At 41.2% G+C, this 14,724-nt stretch overlaps 1 protein-coding gene across 1 annotated transcript in view; it reads left to right on the top strand.

Annotated features, from left to right (window-relative positions):
• The first annotated feature begins 2,857 nt into the window (after nucleotides 1-2,857).
• The window catches only part of pkhd1l1.1 (PKHD1 like 1, tandem duplicate 1), a 40,720-nt gene continuing 28,853 nt past the window's right edge, over nucleotides 2,858-14,724 (top strand). Inside the window, exons 1-26 of the mRNA XM_068710924.1 lie at nucleotides 2,858-2,900; nucleotides 3,095-3,172; nucleotides 3,494-3,638; nucleotides 3,720-3,828; nucleotides 3,940-3,997; nucleotides 4,083-4,176; nucleotides 4,814-4,867; nucleotides 5,046-5,119; nucleotides 6,050-6,092; nucleotides 6,330-6,400; nucleotides 6,493-6,603; nucleotides 7,319-7,408; nucleotides 8,379-8,644; nucleotides 8,754-8,845; nucleotides 8,954-9,113; nucleotides 9,672-9,807; nucleotides 10,207-10,350; nucleotides 10,447-10,601; nucleotides 10,777-10,887; nucleotides 11,093-11,242; nucleotides 11,390-11,514; nucleotides 11,601-11,758; nucleotides 11,942-12,111; nucleotides 13,311-13,443; nucleotides 13,612-13,766; nucleotides 14,213-14,335. Coding sequence (XP_068567025.1) covers nucleotides 2,858-2,900; nucleotides 3,095-3,172; nucleotides 3,494-3,638; nucleotides 3,720-3,828; nucleotides 3,940-3,997; nucleotides 4,083-4,176; nucleotides 4,814-4,867; nucleotides 5,046-5,119; nucleotides 6,050-6,092; nucleotides 6,330-6,400; nucleotides 6,493-6,603; nucleotides 7,319-7,408; nucleotides 8,379-8,644; nucleotides 8,754-8,845; nucleotides 8,954-9,113; nucleotides 9,672-9,807; nucleotides 10,207-10,350; nucleotides 10,447-10,601; nucleotides 10,777-10,887; nucleotides 11,093-11,242; nucleotides 11,390-11,514; nucleotides 11,601-11,758; nucleotides 11,942-12,111; nucleotides 13,311-13,443; nucleotides 13,612-13,766; nucleotides 14,213-14,335 — 3,048 coding nt within the window. The remainder of the gene's footprint in view (nucleotides 2,901-3,094; nucleotides 3,173-3,493; nucleotides 3,639-3,719; nucleotides 3,829-3,939; nucleotides 3,998-4,082; nucleotides 4,177-4,813; nucleotides 4,868-5,045; nucleotides 5,120-6,049; nucleotides 6,093-6,329; nucleotides 6,401-6,492; nucleotides 6,604-7,318; nucleotides 7,409-8,378; nucleotides 8,645-8,753; nucleotides 8,846-8,953; nucleotides 9,114-9,671; nucleotides 9,808-10,206; nucleotides 10,351-10,446; nucleotides 10,602-10,776; nucleotides 10,888-11,092; nucleotides 11,243-11,389; nucleotides 11,515-11,600; nucleotides 11,759-11,941; nucleotides 12,112-13,310; nucleotides 13,444-13,611; nucleotides 13,767-14,212; nucleotides 14,336-14,724) is intronic.

The following is a 14,724-nucleotide window of genomic DNA, read 5'->3' as shown; positions in this document are numbered from 1 at the left end:
ATAATCTAGATTTTATATTATGCAATATAATAATACAATATTGAGGATTTTTCTTTTGAATGACGCTGTTGGAAAACAAAACAAAAAACATATTTTTGGCAGGCATAACTTTTGAACAGAAGTTGCCCTCCAGGAGCAGGTACATTGTTCCTCTTCTTGTCGAACATGATTGATGGTTTAAGCAAAAGAATACAAAGAATGGCAGCGCTGCCATTATCTTCTTAACACAAAGGCCTCCGCTGTGAGAAAGCACAACAATTCTTTCTAACCCAGAGGCACCTGTCAGTATTGGGAGATGATGTAAATTAAACATTTGCGACACTCCACCTCCTCTTCCTTATGCAACAAATATTCCTATAGATAGAACTAATTATCTATAGAGCACATTTCATTACTGGGAAACTGCTTCACATTTCAAAGAAAAATAACAGAAGAAAGAGACAGAGAAAATAAATCAAATAAACATCAGGCATATGCAACACAGAGATAGAAAATATAAGATATAACATATTTATCACACACATTAATGCTTGTCATAGGCCTGAGGACACAGTAAGGTGATGGTCACCAGTAACTAAAGGCACCTTTACCAGCAGCAATGAAGGCCTCCTCCAACATCTGTAACGCACTCAGCAATACTGCAAAGCTCCAGGCCATCTTTATGTAAACATGCGGTGAGAAGAGGGATGGTTTACTGACAATAGAAGACATCATTTTGAGCTAATAAATATTTAATTCCCCTACTTTTCAATAACCCAAACAGTTCTCTCTCACTACCACATGAGGCTGCTAAAGTTGTCCTCCCAAATAAGTCTCTGTCACTCATCAGATAATCAGGGTGTCTTTGTTTGCTCCCTGATGTCATTCTGTTTGAGTATGCATCAAACGCAAGAAGTTATGTTTTTAATGGATCCAAAGCCTTTCAGAACCTCAGCTCTCCACAGCTGTTATAATAAAAGGCCCTTTTAAGCCACATTAGCACCTCTGAGAGCCTGCGATACTCATTACACACCTGAAAACAAATGTCAGTTGGATAAAAACGGAGAGACTATTCACCCCGAGCTGGTTTTTGGAGGGGTTAGGGTTTGTTCATACAGGAAGTGATGTAACGCTATGCTCTGTAGGAGTGTTGAAGGAAATGGGGATTCAAGTGAAAACAGCACAGACAATGATAGAAGCTGCTGATGATTAACTCTGACATTGCAGCAAGAGTTTGATTTCTGTCTGTTCAGCATGTCACCATGAACTAATAATACATTGATATCTTGTATGCTGTAGCTGTGCTCCGCGGTTGTTGCAAAATGATGTGTTGAAATTGTCTGTAATCATTCCTAAGCTGCAGAGCGTCATAACTTTATAGACACAAGATTCTCAATCAGACTCTACTGACACAGTTAAACTTCTTAATGAATAATTCTATATCATTGGGATTGTGTTTAACCTCTGCAGCCAACACATCTCCATGTATCACGACTCACTGCTTTAAACCTAATTTAAGAAATTGCGGTAGAGATAGACCAATGTTTTTCTTGTTTTTTCTTTGAATGGAGACATGTATTCTGATTGATTTTTCAAAGGATGTAATTAATTCCTATAGTCACATGTAAATGAATTGATTAATTAAATAAGTTGTACATGTTACATGATGACATTTCGAAAGGCACAGAAGGTGACAAAATGTACCAGAATGGCCAATTTCAAATCAACAGTACAGCGTCACATGTTCCTGCTATTTTGTCCAACCCTTGAACAACGTTTTTTTGTTTTGTCTTGTCACTATTATGGCCACTTTTACAAAGATCACAGCCAACACTGCTTGTGTTCTAAGTTTCACACAGGATTTGTAGAGGGAGGATCAGACCCTGTAACATGAACCAATCAAACAATCAAACAGACCTGCAAATAAACTTTGTGGTACATATGGTACAACATTCCTGAAATGAACACATTATATTTGCACAGTACACTTGTTATATATGTGTGTGTATGTACATGTAATGCTACGTGTATTTGTGTATGGATGTCTGTTTATTCGCACATTCTTGCTGTCTATTTGTTGTTCTGTTTGTATACAAAGCACTTCCGACCAGCGGTGCTATACAAATACATTTGAATTGAATTATTTCCCATCACTATGACCTGTATCACTGACGGACCCGCTTTGGGCGTTTTCTGGGCAGCTTCACTTCACTGTTACTCATCCTACCAGCTGACCCAGATTTACCCTCTGACAGGAAATGAACAAATGTGTCTGGTTTGATGTCAGCAGCAGGTTTAGACCGTGCTGGTGGTTAATTGCATGGATAGGAGGATAAACGGATCTCTACAGTCTCCTCCTCCCAGTCTCAGGTGAGAGGCTCCGCCCTGAGCAGCAGTATAAAGAGTCAGTGTCTGTCTCAATCTGTCTACCTGAGCATCACATACACGCAGCAGGTAACAACGTGTTCAACAGGTGGGCTTCACTCGTTTTTACATCTCATTTTAATTTGAAAATATCAATCTTGTCAACACACTGAGATTGTTAGAGATTTTAGTATAACGCTTATTTGATCAAAATGTGGCTATAATTCTATAATAATCCTGTATTTGTGTCAAATCTATATGCCGTTTCTTTACTTAAATAACTCTTTGTGATATCTGGATTTTCCATAATTTTCCTTCAGATGTTATTGTTGAATATATTTATCAAAAGAGCCTTGAAATACGGCCAGTTCTGCCTCACGTGGAAACCTGTACAGACTTTTCTATAACAGCACTTTTGGTGTTAAATGTCAGCTAAACTAAGGGCAACACCAGCACAGCACACTGCGGGTGAAGCAGCAGGGATCTCTGGGAAATCTCCACGATGGAGTCCCCGATGAAGCCGGCGGCTCTCCTCCTCGCCTTATGGTGCTGCTGCAGTAAGTAACCGGTCACAAAGTACCGTATTTATGGAAGTTCATCAAATTCCGTTGGCCTTGTTTTATATGCGGACATTTGTCCTTAACATGTCACCTCTCGCCCACTACACTGAACGGGGGGAGGCGGGGTATGTATTATTATTATTATTATTATTATTAATACATATAATTATATAATTTAATGTGTATTTCAGGTGCCCAACGCGTTGACTACGTAACTCCACATCGAGGCAGCTCGAATGGAGCAACAAGACTCATGATTACCGGAAGCGGTAAGAGACTGAATCAGACTACAGGTTACATTTAAATGTGTGACGTTTAAATCCACAGTGATGATGCTGAAATAAATATCTTTATAAGTGTGAACATTTAATATTGTATGTTACCATGCAACTGTAGAAATGAGGTTGAAGTAGTTATAGTTGTAGATTGTTTCTGAACTGTGACAAAAGTCAACTCCTAATCTAAAACTTGAGCTAATTTCCCCTGTTTTCATGATGTTACATGTTTTCCGGATTATGATATCCTCTGCTTGTTGACTCCTTTATCCAGTAAAAAACAAACAAAAACATTTTACATGAACCTGTATGCAGGTTTTGCCCAGGAGAAACAGTTCCAGCTGAATCCAAAAGATGACAATTTTGGCAACCGTGTGCTCCTGGTGTCCGACACCCTGTCAGTCCCCTGTGATGTGGAGAGAGACTCGACGCACGGCAGCCGGATCGCGTGTAACACCAGGTAGCGTCCAGGCTGAAGGAGGCTTTTAAGTGAGTATACTTCATGCATGTATATCTAAAACGACTCATCCATCCATCACAGAGCCATGCCGCATGGTCAATACACGGTCCGAGTCAGCGTGGACGGCGTTCCCATTCCAGATGCCAGCGTGTGCGGAGGCTCGCTCAAATCATATCATTGCAGCTTCTATGTAAGTTTGCAGCCGACGCAACAGGGAGCCCCTTCACGGTCAGGTTGACTGACCTTGCAGTCATGTTTCGGATCCTAACGTTTTGTTTTCTTTCATTCCAACTTTTCTCAGTCTGTCTGGTATCGCACGCCTACTATAACCGCTCTGTATCCAACCAGCGGGCCTCCAGGTACACAGTTCTTTACTTCTACAGTTCTCAGGATGAGTTCATCCACTCAACTTTATATTAAAACAAACCTCCAAAACCCCCGCAGGCAGCTTGGTGACAATACAAGGACGTACCTTCACCGATGTGTACGGGAGCAACACCGAGAAGAGCTCCAACGGCCTCAACGTCAGGTTTCTGAGGTATGTAAATAAAAAGTAAAGCATTTTGTCTCACCCAAGCACTCGAGTTTTTAAACAAGGAGCATTTTTATGGCAGCTTTATGGTGGTATCCTGTTAATGAATACCACCATAAAGAAGACAGAAAGACTTCAAGATTGAAGACTTTTCTGTTTGCTGCTGCCTTTAATTGAACCAGATTCAAGGATATTAATCAATTTCCTGCATTTCTGCATTTTACTACTGTATTTTATTTTCTTACGCTGCTTTTTAGTGTTTTAATGACTGTTTTTAATGTTTCAATGAATGTTATTAATTGTTTTTAAATCTCCTTTTCTTTTGCCTTATGTTTTGATGCTTTTAATGGTTTTATGTGAAGCACTTTGAATTACCCTGTTGTTGAAATGTGCTATACAAATAAACTTGCCTTGCCTAATGTTGTATAGAAGAAGGCAGAGTGACCCACCGGTAGATGCTAAAATATCACAATCACATAATAAAAACAGTTGAAATGATCCCAACCAAAACTCACTTGTTTTACGAGTTACAAAAGAAGTGTATCTGCTTAACTACCTTTCAAACTTTTCAAACTATACTTTGAAATGTAAACTAGACACCCGTCTTGTGAGCGGTCAGTGACTACGGTCTCGTTTGTTGCAGAGCCTACATGGGAGGGATGCCATGCGAGCTGCTCAAACCGGAGTCAGACGAACTGTAAGTAGTTTGTCCGCAGTAGATGTAGGCTGCTACTCTATGGACAACAAACACATACATTCAAGTCTAGGCGTGTCTCACAGCCGAGAAGGCTTTTGTGGGATGAGGTTATGTTAAATAAAAGTGGTGGGAGAAACAATTTAAACGCTGTTACAAGTTTGTCAAATATTTCCTGAAGATATAACCTACGACTGAACTCCGAGTCTTCTTGGTGGGGAACCATGAGCTGCAAGATGACGGGGACGTACGTCGGTAAGCTGGTTTTGTTCTCGATCACAGACGCTCTGAATACATATTTAAGGGGAGACACTACTTGTACTAATAGATATCGCCATGAAACTTATCCAGTTGTTTTTTTACATTAGGAAAATAATTTTTTGTGTTCCACATCTTCTGATATGTTATGTTTAAATATGCAAATGAGGCATTATCGTATTAACTGTGCTAATTTGCATACATTTCTAGAACAGAAACCTGAACCTTGGATAAAGCCAGGTTCAACATTCTTGTTTCATTTTGTTGACATATTAGACTCAAAGGTTTTCTCTAGAGGGAATTATGGATATAATAATAATACTTTTTATCACGCCATAAATTAGAAAATACTGTCAACAGCCATAAAATACAATCCATTTTTTACATGTTTTTGGTAATAAAAGTTGTATAAATCAGGCTATGAATGATATATGAACAAACCCCTCTTTAAAAACCTTCAGAATATAGAGATGAATGGAATCTGTAAAGTTTGGTGTATGTAAGAGCTGCTGAAGTGGAGATTTGTGGATCAGAGTCTGAGAAAAAAATAATTCAGAGGAAACGACAGATGTGTTTTATAAAACTACAAACATGTTGTAGACACTACAGGTGAATAGAGTAAAAATAATTAACTGATAGATATCACCATGAAACTTCACCAGCTGATTACTCACATTAAGACAATTATTTTTTTGTATTACAAGTTTTCTGAAATATTATGCAAATATTATTGCATTTTAATATGCAAATTATGCATTATCTAATGGTAACTTGTGGTGAATTTAGAAGAAATCTACAGATGCAAACAGACAAAGTAGTGAAATAAACACATAAATGTGTATTTTGGATCTCGCCTTAAAAAATAAAAAAGGTCCACTGTGAGACTGTATAAACTGTCCTTTAATAATTATGTTTTATTTCCAACAGGGCATCACAACTTGACTTACATTCTTGATGATGAATTTGGAAGGTAAAGCATTGTTACGGAAAGTCTTTTCTTTGTAACGTCAGCTAAGATTTGAATACCTTCATGGTTTCAGAAAGACCTCTAGGTTTTGATTCAACCTTTGAAGGAAAAAATGCGCAGATATCGAGATAGAAACAGCTCCTTAAGTTTGACTTCTTGGCGATTGATCGTTTTACTCAACACCAATTTTATTGTACCAACAACTGTGAGAATATTGATTCATTTCTTTCATTTCGTTAGGAGTTTATCGGAGAAGAAGCTGTTCAGGGTTTCAGCTTTGAGCAAGCTCTCCATGTTTCAGACCTTTGCAGGTACGATACATACAAAGATGTTCACAACAAAGTACTTCCTGTGTCATATTTATTGTTACTACAGTGAAATGTGTGTCGTGTCTCCTGTTCAGAGGTGACAGGAGTCTCGCCGTCGGTGGGCAGTGTCATGGGCGGAACCCTGCTGACCATCTACGGCCGCTTCTTTGACCAAACTGACCGGCCAGCCCGAGTTCTCGTTGGAGGTAATCAGCTGTGGCCGGTTTCCAACAACATGGCGACTTTTCTGATATTGTTGTCACGCGGTGCAAAGTGTTGCATAGATGCATCTGTGCCAAAACAAAACCCGACCCGTTGGTGGGACCTCAAGTCGTGCGATGGTGATAATCCTTTTCACCGCAAACAGAAACTGTGCGGCAAACTGAAGAAAACAGCAGGGATGTAGAGAGAAGAATCTTCTGAAAGCTCAGAGATGCAACAGACCGAATACCATCGACTATAGTGGGTTGAGTGGGTCTTTTTAGCCTCTTTAAGAAACAATCTACTTGTTGCATACTGTATGTCAACTGGTTGGGACCAAAGAGAGTTTGTTTTTGTTTTTCTTAAAAAAAACCTCCAAGACCGGGGGAGATAGAAATATTAAAGTAATGCAAAAAAGGGAAAGATTATTTTATGTTGCAAATAAAAGAGATACTGGTTTCTGTCCTGTCAATCATCTTCCAAGCACCATTTGCAAAATGTAATTAATTTACACTGGAACATTGGCATACAAAATAACTTGTAACTACAAAGTGCATTATGAAACAAAATATCCCAAACAAAGTGAAATCAAATTGTAATAAGGAATAAATGGATCAATGCGACCAAGGTACATAAATGAGGTGGTGACACAGGATATGAGTAGATAAGAATATTTTCACTTTGCGGTTAACTGTTCCCGTGATTTTTTTTTTTCTTCAGGCCTGCCTTGTGAAATCCAGACTGTGTCCGACGACAGAATCACGTGTAGGACCGCCAAGCACGAGATGAACAACATGACAGTGTACCCAGGTGAGGACCCGCCTCCTCCGTTTGTCTTTTGGTCGTGACGCAAGCCCACATTCGTCTCCGCCGTTGTGCCGTGTCATTGTCCGAACAAAGCATTAACACCAGTTGAGCAGGACGTTCTGTCCTCTGTCCTGCTCAACAACAGAAGACGGTGATGTCATTGTCACCATCTCTTGTCACAGTTGATCAAGAATGGAGCGCTTTGATGTGCAGAGTACTGTGAACAGATAACCTGTTATCTGACTGGGACTATATTTTTGATCATACATCATACGTAAGACCTTTTGTAGAGCTGATGTGAACAGCTGATACACACTGATTTCTAAAACAAGATAAACTTCAGTCAACTTAGCTGCTCACCTTTTATATAATTTCAAGAGTAAGATGAGTTTCAGAACAGCGCTCATGTGATTCAAAGGTTTTCATTTGAAGTATGCAGCGTGCAAAAGAGCCCTCGATTCCTGGATTCTGCAAAGAATTGCAAAAGAAGCCAAAAAGATACCTTGTTCCTTGTGTGGCCATTTCTGCTGTCTAATGGCTACACAGCTTGACACCCATCTGTTGAATAAGAGATGCAACTAACATTAAGTTTCACACACAAACGTCCTGCTGATTATTTCTTAGTTTCATGGATTAAGTTCTTCGTCTATAAAATGTCAGAAAATATTGAAAAATACCCAATATAATTTCAGAGAAAGTGGTGTCTCTAGATGTTTCATTTTGTCGGACCAACAAAAACCCAGAGATATTCAGTTCACTATCATACGTATATGTCAACGAACAGCAGCACAATCACACATTGGAGCAGCTGAAATCAGTGAATCTTTAGTGTTTTTTTCCTTGACAATGGATGATCCAACTGTTCCCATTTTCATTTTCTGTTGGTTCGCTCATAGATTAATCTGCTGAGCTCTGACTTTGATGCACCATCATTTATTTCCCATTTCGTCACATGCACCTCCTCTAAATCCAGGTGGAAGAGGCTTGAAGATGGAGGTGTGGAACACTACAAATCCCAGATACCTGACTGACATTCAGAGCTACAATGAGAACACGACTGGATACTGGACGGAGTGGGTCGACTCCATGCCCCGCGTCTATTCGAGGGAACTCACTTATTTCAGCGCACGATCCAGAGGCTTCTTTGTCCCACCGGCCAGCGGCAACTACAACATGTACCTGCACTGTGATGACCGATGTGAGCTCTACCTCAGCAACTCCAGCCGCCCAGAAGACAAGGTGAAGCACACCTATTTATTTTGACCTACTATCATCAAAAGAAATCCTGCTATGAAGCAATCAAAGATTATGTTGGGATAAAATATTCTTATCTCCCCTTTAACTTTAGGTGAAAGTTGCGTACCAGACAAGATATGTCTACGATTTCACAAAAATGGAATCGCAAAAGTCTGCAGTACTGCCTCTAAAGCAAGGATTTTAGTAAGTACATGATTCTAATGGCTCTTATTACCTCTTTAAAAAAACGACTAATCATTAATTCAGAGCACATCGTGTCTCATCACTTAAAAACTTTTTTTTTATCTGTAGCTACTACATGGAAATTCTGCATCAACAATATGCCGGTCCTGCGAGTGTCAACGTTGCCTTGTTCCAAGAGGAGAGTCCCTTTACAAAAAGCCAGACGGACGACGCGGTCAATGAGGTTCAGAATATCGTGGCTAAATATGACGTGTTCGACGAGGAACAGGTACGTACCTGTAGCTTCTGTTAAACACAGCACATCAAGGTTATCTTCTCAGCTTCCCTTTAAAGGAACGGTTAGATGTTTCCATGCCCAGTTAGATATGAAGATCGATCGGTAGCTTAGCTTAGCATAAAGACCGTAAAACTGAGGGGAAAGCTAGCTGGCTGTATCCAAGGAAGTCACTGCTCCAGTCTGTATGCTAAGCTAGCGCAGTATTGATCTGTGAATAAGCATATTTCCCAAAATATCAAACTATTCATTTTAACAGTGAAATAAAACATAAATCAACTGTATTTTACATCTTCTCAGTTTCCTTTTGTCATTACTGTGTAATAAAGTGAGATAAACTTGTATGTTCTTTAAAATCCCCCTTTAAACAGGTTAGGTCTTATTATTTCTGATTGTTTCTGGCTTTCCAATTTTTTTGGAGCCAGAGATACCAATGTCTGTAGCCACAACAGTACAGCCAGTTGGCATTATTACTTGCACCATTGTGGGTACAACAAAAACACCTTTTCTCTCTTCTGTACCTCACATGCTCTCCCTCTCACTGTTACCCAGGTGGTGACCTTTGACTCCTGGCCCAGCAATGTCACCGCAGTCAAAGAGGTCCAGAAGGTTACCGTCAGCAGCGGCTGCGCCAGCCATCTTTGTGGCAGCACCTTCTTCAGCCTGGGCTACGGAGACGCAAAGACAGGTAATGTGTTGTACAATTGATTCCTTTGAGAAATAAATTGTTGCATTGGTTTCTTGCACGTTAAAAACCTTAGAATATCCCAGCTGCAGTGATATTACGAAACACAATGTGGCGAAAAGCTATGACCAGCCCTACTCTACCCTGATGTTCTTACCAACCCTCACCAATCATACTCATCATGCCAAAACCTTACCGACCCATCCAACGATGGTAACAAACACTAGCCACTCAGAGGCAGAGTAGGGCGGGTTATGCTTTTGCCATAGTAATACATGTTTAGCATTGGTAGCCACTACTGGAAAACCCGCAACTTGTTGCTCTACTCTAATAAATCCACAGGGCAGTATGTCCAGTCGTTATGTTTTGTTCACAAGCTTCGTGTTTTTTCTGTTTTTTAAGGACCGATCCCAGTTACGGCCTCGGCTGATGTGGTGGAGGCATCCTTGAACAGCCTTTGGACCATCAAACCCGACACGGTCCAGGTCACCAAACAGGTCGACGGCCAAGGATCGAACTACCTGGTCACATTCGATTCTGACAGAGGTATGAAGAGACAGAAAAGTGGTTGATACACTTCATTCACATGCATTTGTGTAGCTGACCTTAATACTATAAACTATTTATTTTTTTTGACTGCAGGGGATTTCAAACTTCTTCACTGGGAAGTTTTTGGCTCCGACACCAACGTCACCGCTGCCGAGGTTACAAAGGGGATAAGCAACATGCAGACCTTCACTCTGCTCTGGGGGGGAATCCCCACCAAGCCCATTGCCTTCAATGCAAACGAGTCTGAGGTCTGTCGAGTGTCTCTCTGTCAGCGTCTACAAGCCTCATTACTTCTTGAGATAATGACTAAATAAGATCTCATTTCATTTCTTAAACAATTTGTCAAAATAGATTTTGGACTGAGGTTGTTGCCTGTACTGTGTAGAAACAATATTAACGTCCGGCTTGTGCCATCGGGAACAGGTGCAGTCGGCTCTGGAGGACACGATGAAAGCTGAGTGTCCTGCTGAGGTCCTGACCTCCGAAGGGACTGATGTGAAGTACTTCAACGACTTTGAAAGTGACAACTCTCAGGTCAGTGGGGTCAAATCAACGGTCCGTTTTTGTCAAAGTGAGAGCGAAAACAAAGCATTCGCACGTTGAGATCACGCCTATGACTTTTTTTTTCACCTATTTTTCGCGCTCCTTTTACTTCTTTGAATCGGCTCGGGGACGTTGAATCCCTGCAGAGCATCTGATTTGGGGTTCTCACAGGTTTCTGTTTTCTTGTACCCACCAGTTCAACAGTGCTGAAGAAGGCACTCCGGTGAAAAACACTGCTTTCTGCGGCTTGTGGTCGCTGAAGAACGCCGAGGTCCTCTTCAAGGACACTTACACCAAAGAGTCTGGTGGCAGCTACGGATCGGTCTCATTGGACAAGCATCCCACGGTAAACACACAGTTGCTTGATTTATTGTACAGACGGGTAGAATTCATACTGTAAATTAAAACAAATGAATGTACTCAAGAAAGTGGTTGATAAATGTACTAAAGGTTATTGATCTCTACTATTTTTTTCCTACTCTTCCCCATGCAGCTTTGCTTTGCATACAAGGGGATGTTGAAGGATGAAGTTGGAATGAAGTTCACTTACCGTGACAGCCAAGGCAAAACGCAGACAGAGACCGCAAAGATCAGCACTACCTTCACTAAGGGCCACAAGTCAGTAAACGCCACTTTTAATTTCTCAGTTATGTGCAAACTACTCAGCAAAGTTGCGGTTTCTAGATATAGTTATGTCTTGACAGATGGAGTTACAAATGCATGGACCTGCAGAGCTCCCTGCAGACGGAATACATTGGAAGCAATTACGATCTGAAGAAGTTTTACCTCTACAAAGACGGGGGGGATTTCTACGTGGACGCCGTTCACATCGGGAAGTATCCCGCCATAAATGATGAAAACGGTACGCAGCTTGATTGCAGTTTTGTTTTGGGGTTGAATGTCAAAGTTTGGAAGGGCAATCAGATTATATTCCTTGTATTCTTTCCTGCACATTTTGTCGTAACAGTGATATTCACTGTTACGACACTTACTGTGAATACGTTTCTTTGCATTCAATATATTCCTGTGCGTTGTTTTCTTCCAGCTGTTCCCCATAAGAGGAGGCCTCCGCCCTTTGAGAGCTCTGGCCGGTCCTTCGAGGTGATCGCCGTCGCCAAAGACATGTCGACCGATTCACAGATCAGCTACAAGATCAAAGCCACACCAGTCGAATGTGCCTTCGGCTTCCCGCTGCTAGGAGTTGGCTTCCTGCAGGTAACGGATATGTTGAATTTATGTGCTGTGTATTTGTTCTTTGGGCAGCAGTGTAGACTGCGGGAAAACACAGATGTGCTGTCCGTTCATCTTAATGTTTAGACCCAGGTGCTTGGGGTGAAGCTGAAGTGAAGTAAGAAAGGGTCAGCCACATGACAGTTAATCAGACACTCCCCAAAACATCAACCTCCTCACTTGAGCCTCAAGATTTTCCCCTGAACAGGACAATAGTATTTTTCCAAATTGTCACTAACGCACGCATGAAAAAAAGTGCTTTTATTGCTGTTAAGATCCAAACTTCTTTACGTTATGTGCTGCGTTATGAGAGAAGATGGGGATTTCCCATCTACTTCAGTGCAGTCAGAGTAAATCTGTCTGGCTTGCGTTTCACAAAAGAATGCTTGAGTTCTAGAAGTCAAACCTTTCTGCTGCGATGCAACTGTGCTAAACTCTAAGCCGGTGTACTAAAAAAGGGCGATACGAGCGTGAACTAAACAGTGGGATTTATCCTGATAGTGTTTCTCTGAAACAGCAAACACAAGGAAAGCCAGGTGTCATCTTCAGCAGTGTGACTCATGAATACAGCCCACGACCATGTGATATGACTTAAAGAGTACAGAGAGGCGCCACAGTGATCCTGTGTGTGTCTCATGCCTCGGCATGCTGTTCAGTCATCGTCTACAGATTAACTGACAACTGTGTATAAGGGCTGGTATGGAAAAATGTGACTACAGGGTGTAGTGTCAGTTGTTTCATCTAAATCTGACGTTAAGCCGCCGTTACCTCATTCGGCAGTTTGCGTAATGATTTTAAAAAAAAACTTAAGTGGGATTAAGTTATACATCAAAAACAGGTGTTTTCTTAACAAAGCTAATTTATGTCATGTTTATTATTATCATACGTGTGAGTATATAGCAGGGAGCAGTGCTACATGCTGTATCACAGTACTTAAAGCCTAAGCTGTTTTCTATGCCTGGCCTTAGATATACAAATACACTAAACAAGAGAAGAATACACGTAAAGCTCAAAACACAAACAATTACACTATAAAAATGAGTTCCACATATTGATCCTTCATACAGAGAAAGACAAATAACATCAAGGATACAATTTTGGACAGAAATACCTGTTTGAGCATGTGATGTCAGAATCGACTTGTGTCTTTTTAATCCTCCTTTTTTCCCTCTCCACTTCCACAGATGTCCAACAGCAGCGAGGACACGGCTGAGTTCCGGGACGGAGCAGCCACCATCAGCATCACTCGCCCTCACAGAGCCACCCCTCCTCTGAACGGCACCTTCGACGTGGAGATCTACGGAGGCCGAGCTGAAGGTATAGAAGAGCATGAAAGTAAAGTACAAGTGCCTCAAAATTGTGCCCAAGTACAGTCCTTGAGTAGATGTACTTAGTTGAATCCCACCACCGCCTGCTTCTACGACATACGTAATAGTTGCTTTTGCAAGGGGTGGGTGTGTTAACACAGCCGGTGCTTGTTCTCAGGTCTGTCGGTGGACATCAGCAAGGAGGATCTGAAGTACGCTCTACAGGGAATCGCGGGGATGGGTGAGGTCAGCGTCAAGAGGCAGGGAAGCTGCAGAGACCCCAAGTGGAGGGTCGAGTGGCTCACCAGACCCGGAGACCAGCCTCTGATCCAGGTCACACTCTTCTTATCTTGTTATTTTGGTAGATTTGTCTCTGTATCTTTGGTCGTTTATTTAAATGCAAATTGTTCGATGTTATTACTTTAATATCGATGCATTGCCCAAAAATGTTATGTATTTGTTACTAACAAGTTATCCTAAATAATCAAGATTGTATTTGCAGAAGTAGCTGTAGCAGTCGTAGTAGTAATATCACACAGATATTCATCAGATATGTGTGTGGAATTACGTTCTTCACTACCAAACTTCATTCTCAAATTCATTCTCATAATGCGAGCCAGATATTCCCTCTGATATCATTTCAAAATGCTCTCATCTTGACAATGACCATTGTTGTTTGCTGATTGGTGAGAATTGCTCTGTTTAGTTTTTGTGTCTCTAATTTAATTTATATCTACGTATATGCATTTTTTCTGAACGCTGATTTATTCTCATTGCAGGTTGTCGGCTCGTCGCTCGTCGGCCAAAGCGCAGTTGTTTTTGCTCTTGAGAAGAAAAAGGGAGGTCTGTTGACACGAAGCCTGACAGGAGATTACTTCCGTGTCCAGGAAACCAAACCACAGGTACATCCGTGATTCAAAAAGCTTCGGGCACATCTGGTTTGGGGTTTCAGCATCATCTGTCAATCAAATATGTGTTTTGGTCACTGCTGGTTAAGTGTGTTGTGTCTTACCATGAAGTCTGCAGAGCAAGTCCTGGTTCTGTTGGTAGCGGTGCACTATGCAGCTGCATCTGTACATAAGGTGCCTCCAGGCAGGATAGAATCAAATGATTGCATGCTACTGAATAATTGCTTTGTACTGAAGTGACTGACAGCTAAAGACCTCTAATATTCTATTGTATGGCTATAGCAGTAATTTCACCTGGAAGTGCAAGGGCGTAAGTTGTCGGTAGGGACATATCCGTTATTTATATACCGATATCTGGGGAGGACAGAATTGTCCCGACCGAT

This window comes from Cebidichthys violaceus, unplaced genomic scaffold (assembly GCF_023349555.1).
Source record: "Cebidichthys violaceus isolate CVI_PGR_0920_01 unplaced genomic scaffold, fCebVio1.0.p SCAF_16, whole genome shotgun sequence".
NCBI classification, from domain to species: domain Eukaryota; kingdom Metazoa; phylum Chordata; class Actinopteri; order Perciformes; family Stichaeidae; genus Cebidichthys; species Cebidichthys violaceus.
The sequence above is the reverse complement of the archived record's forward strand: the minus strand, read 5'-3'. Positions and strand labels throughout refer to the sequence as shown.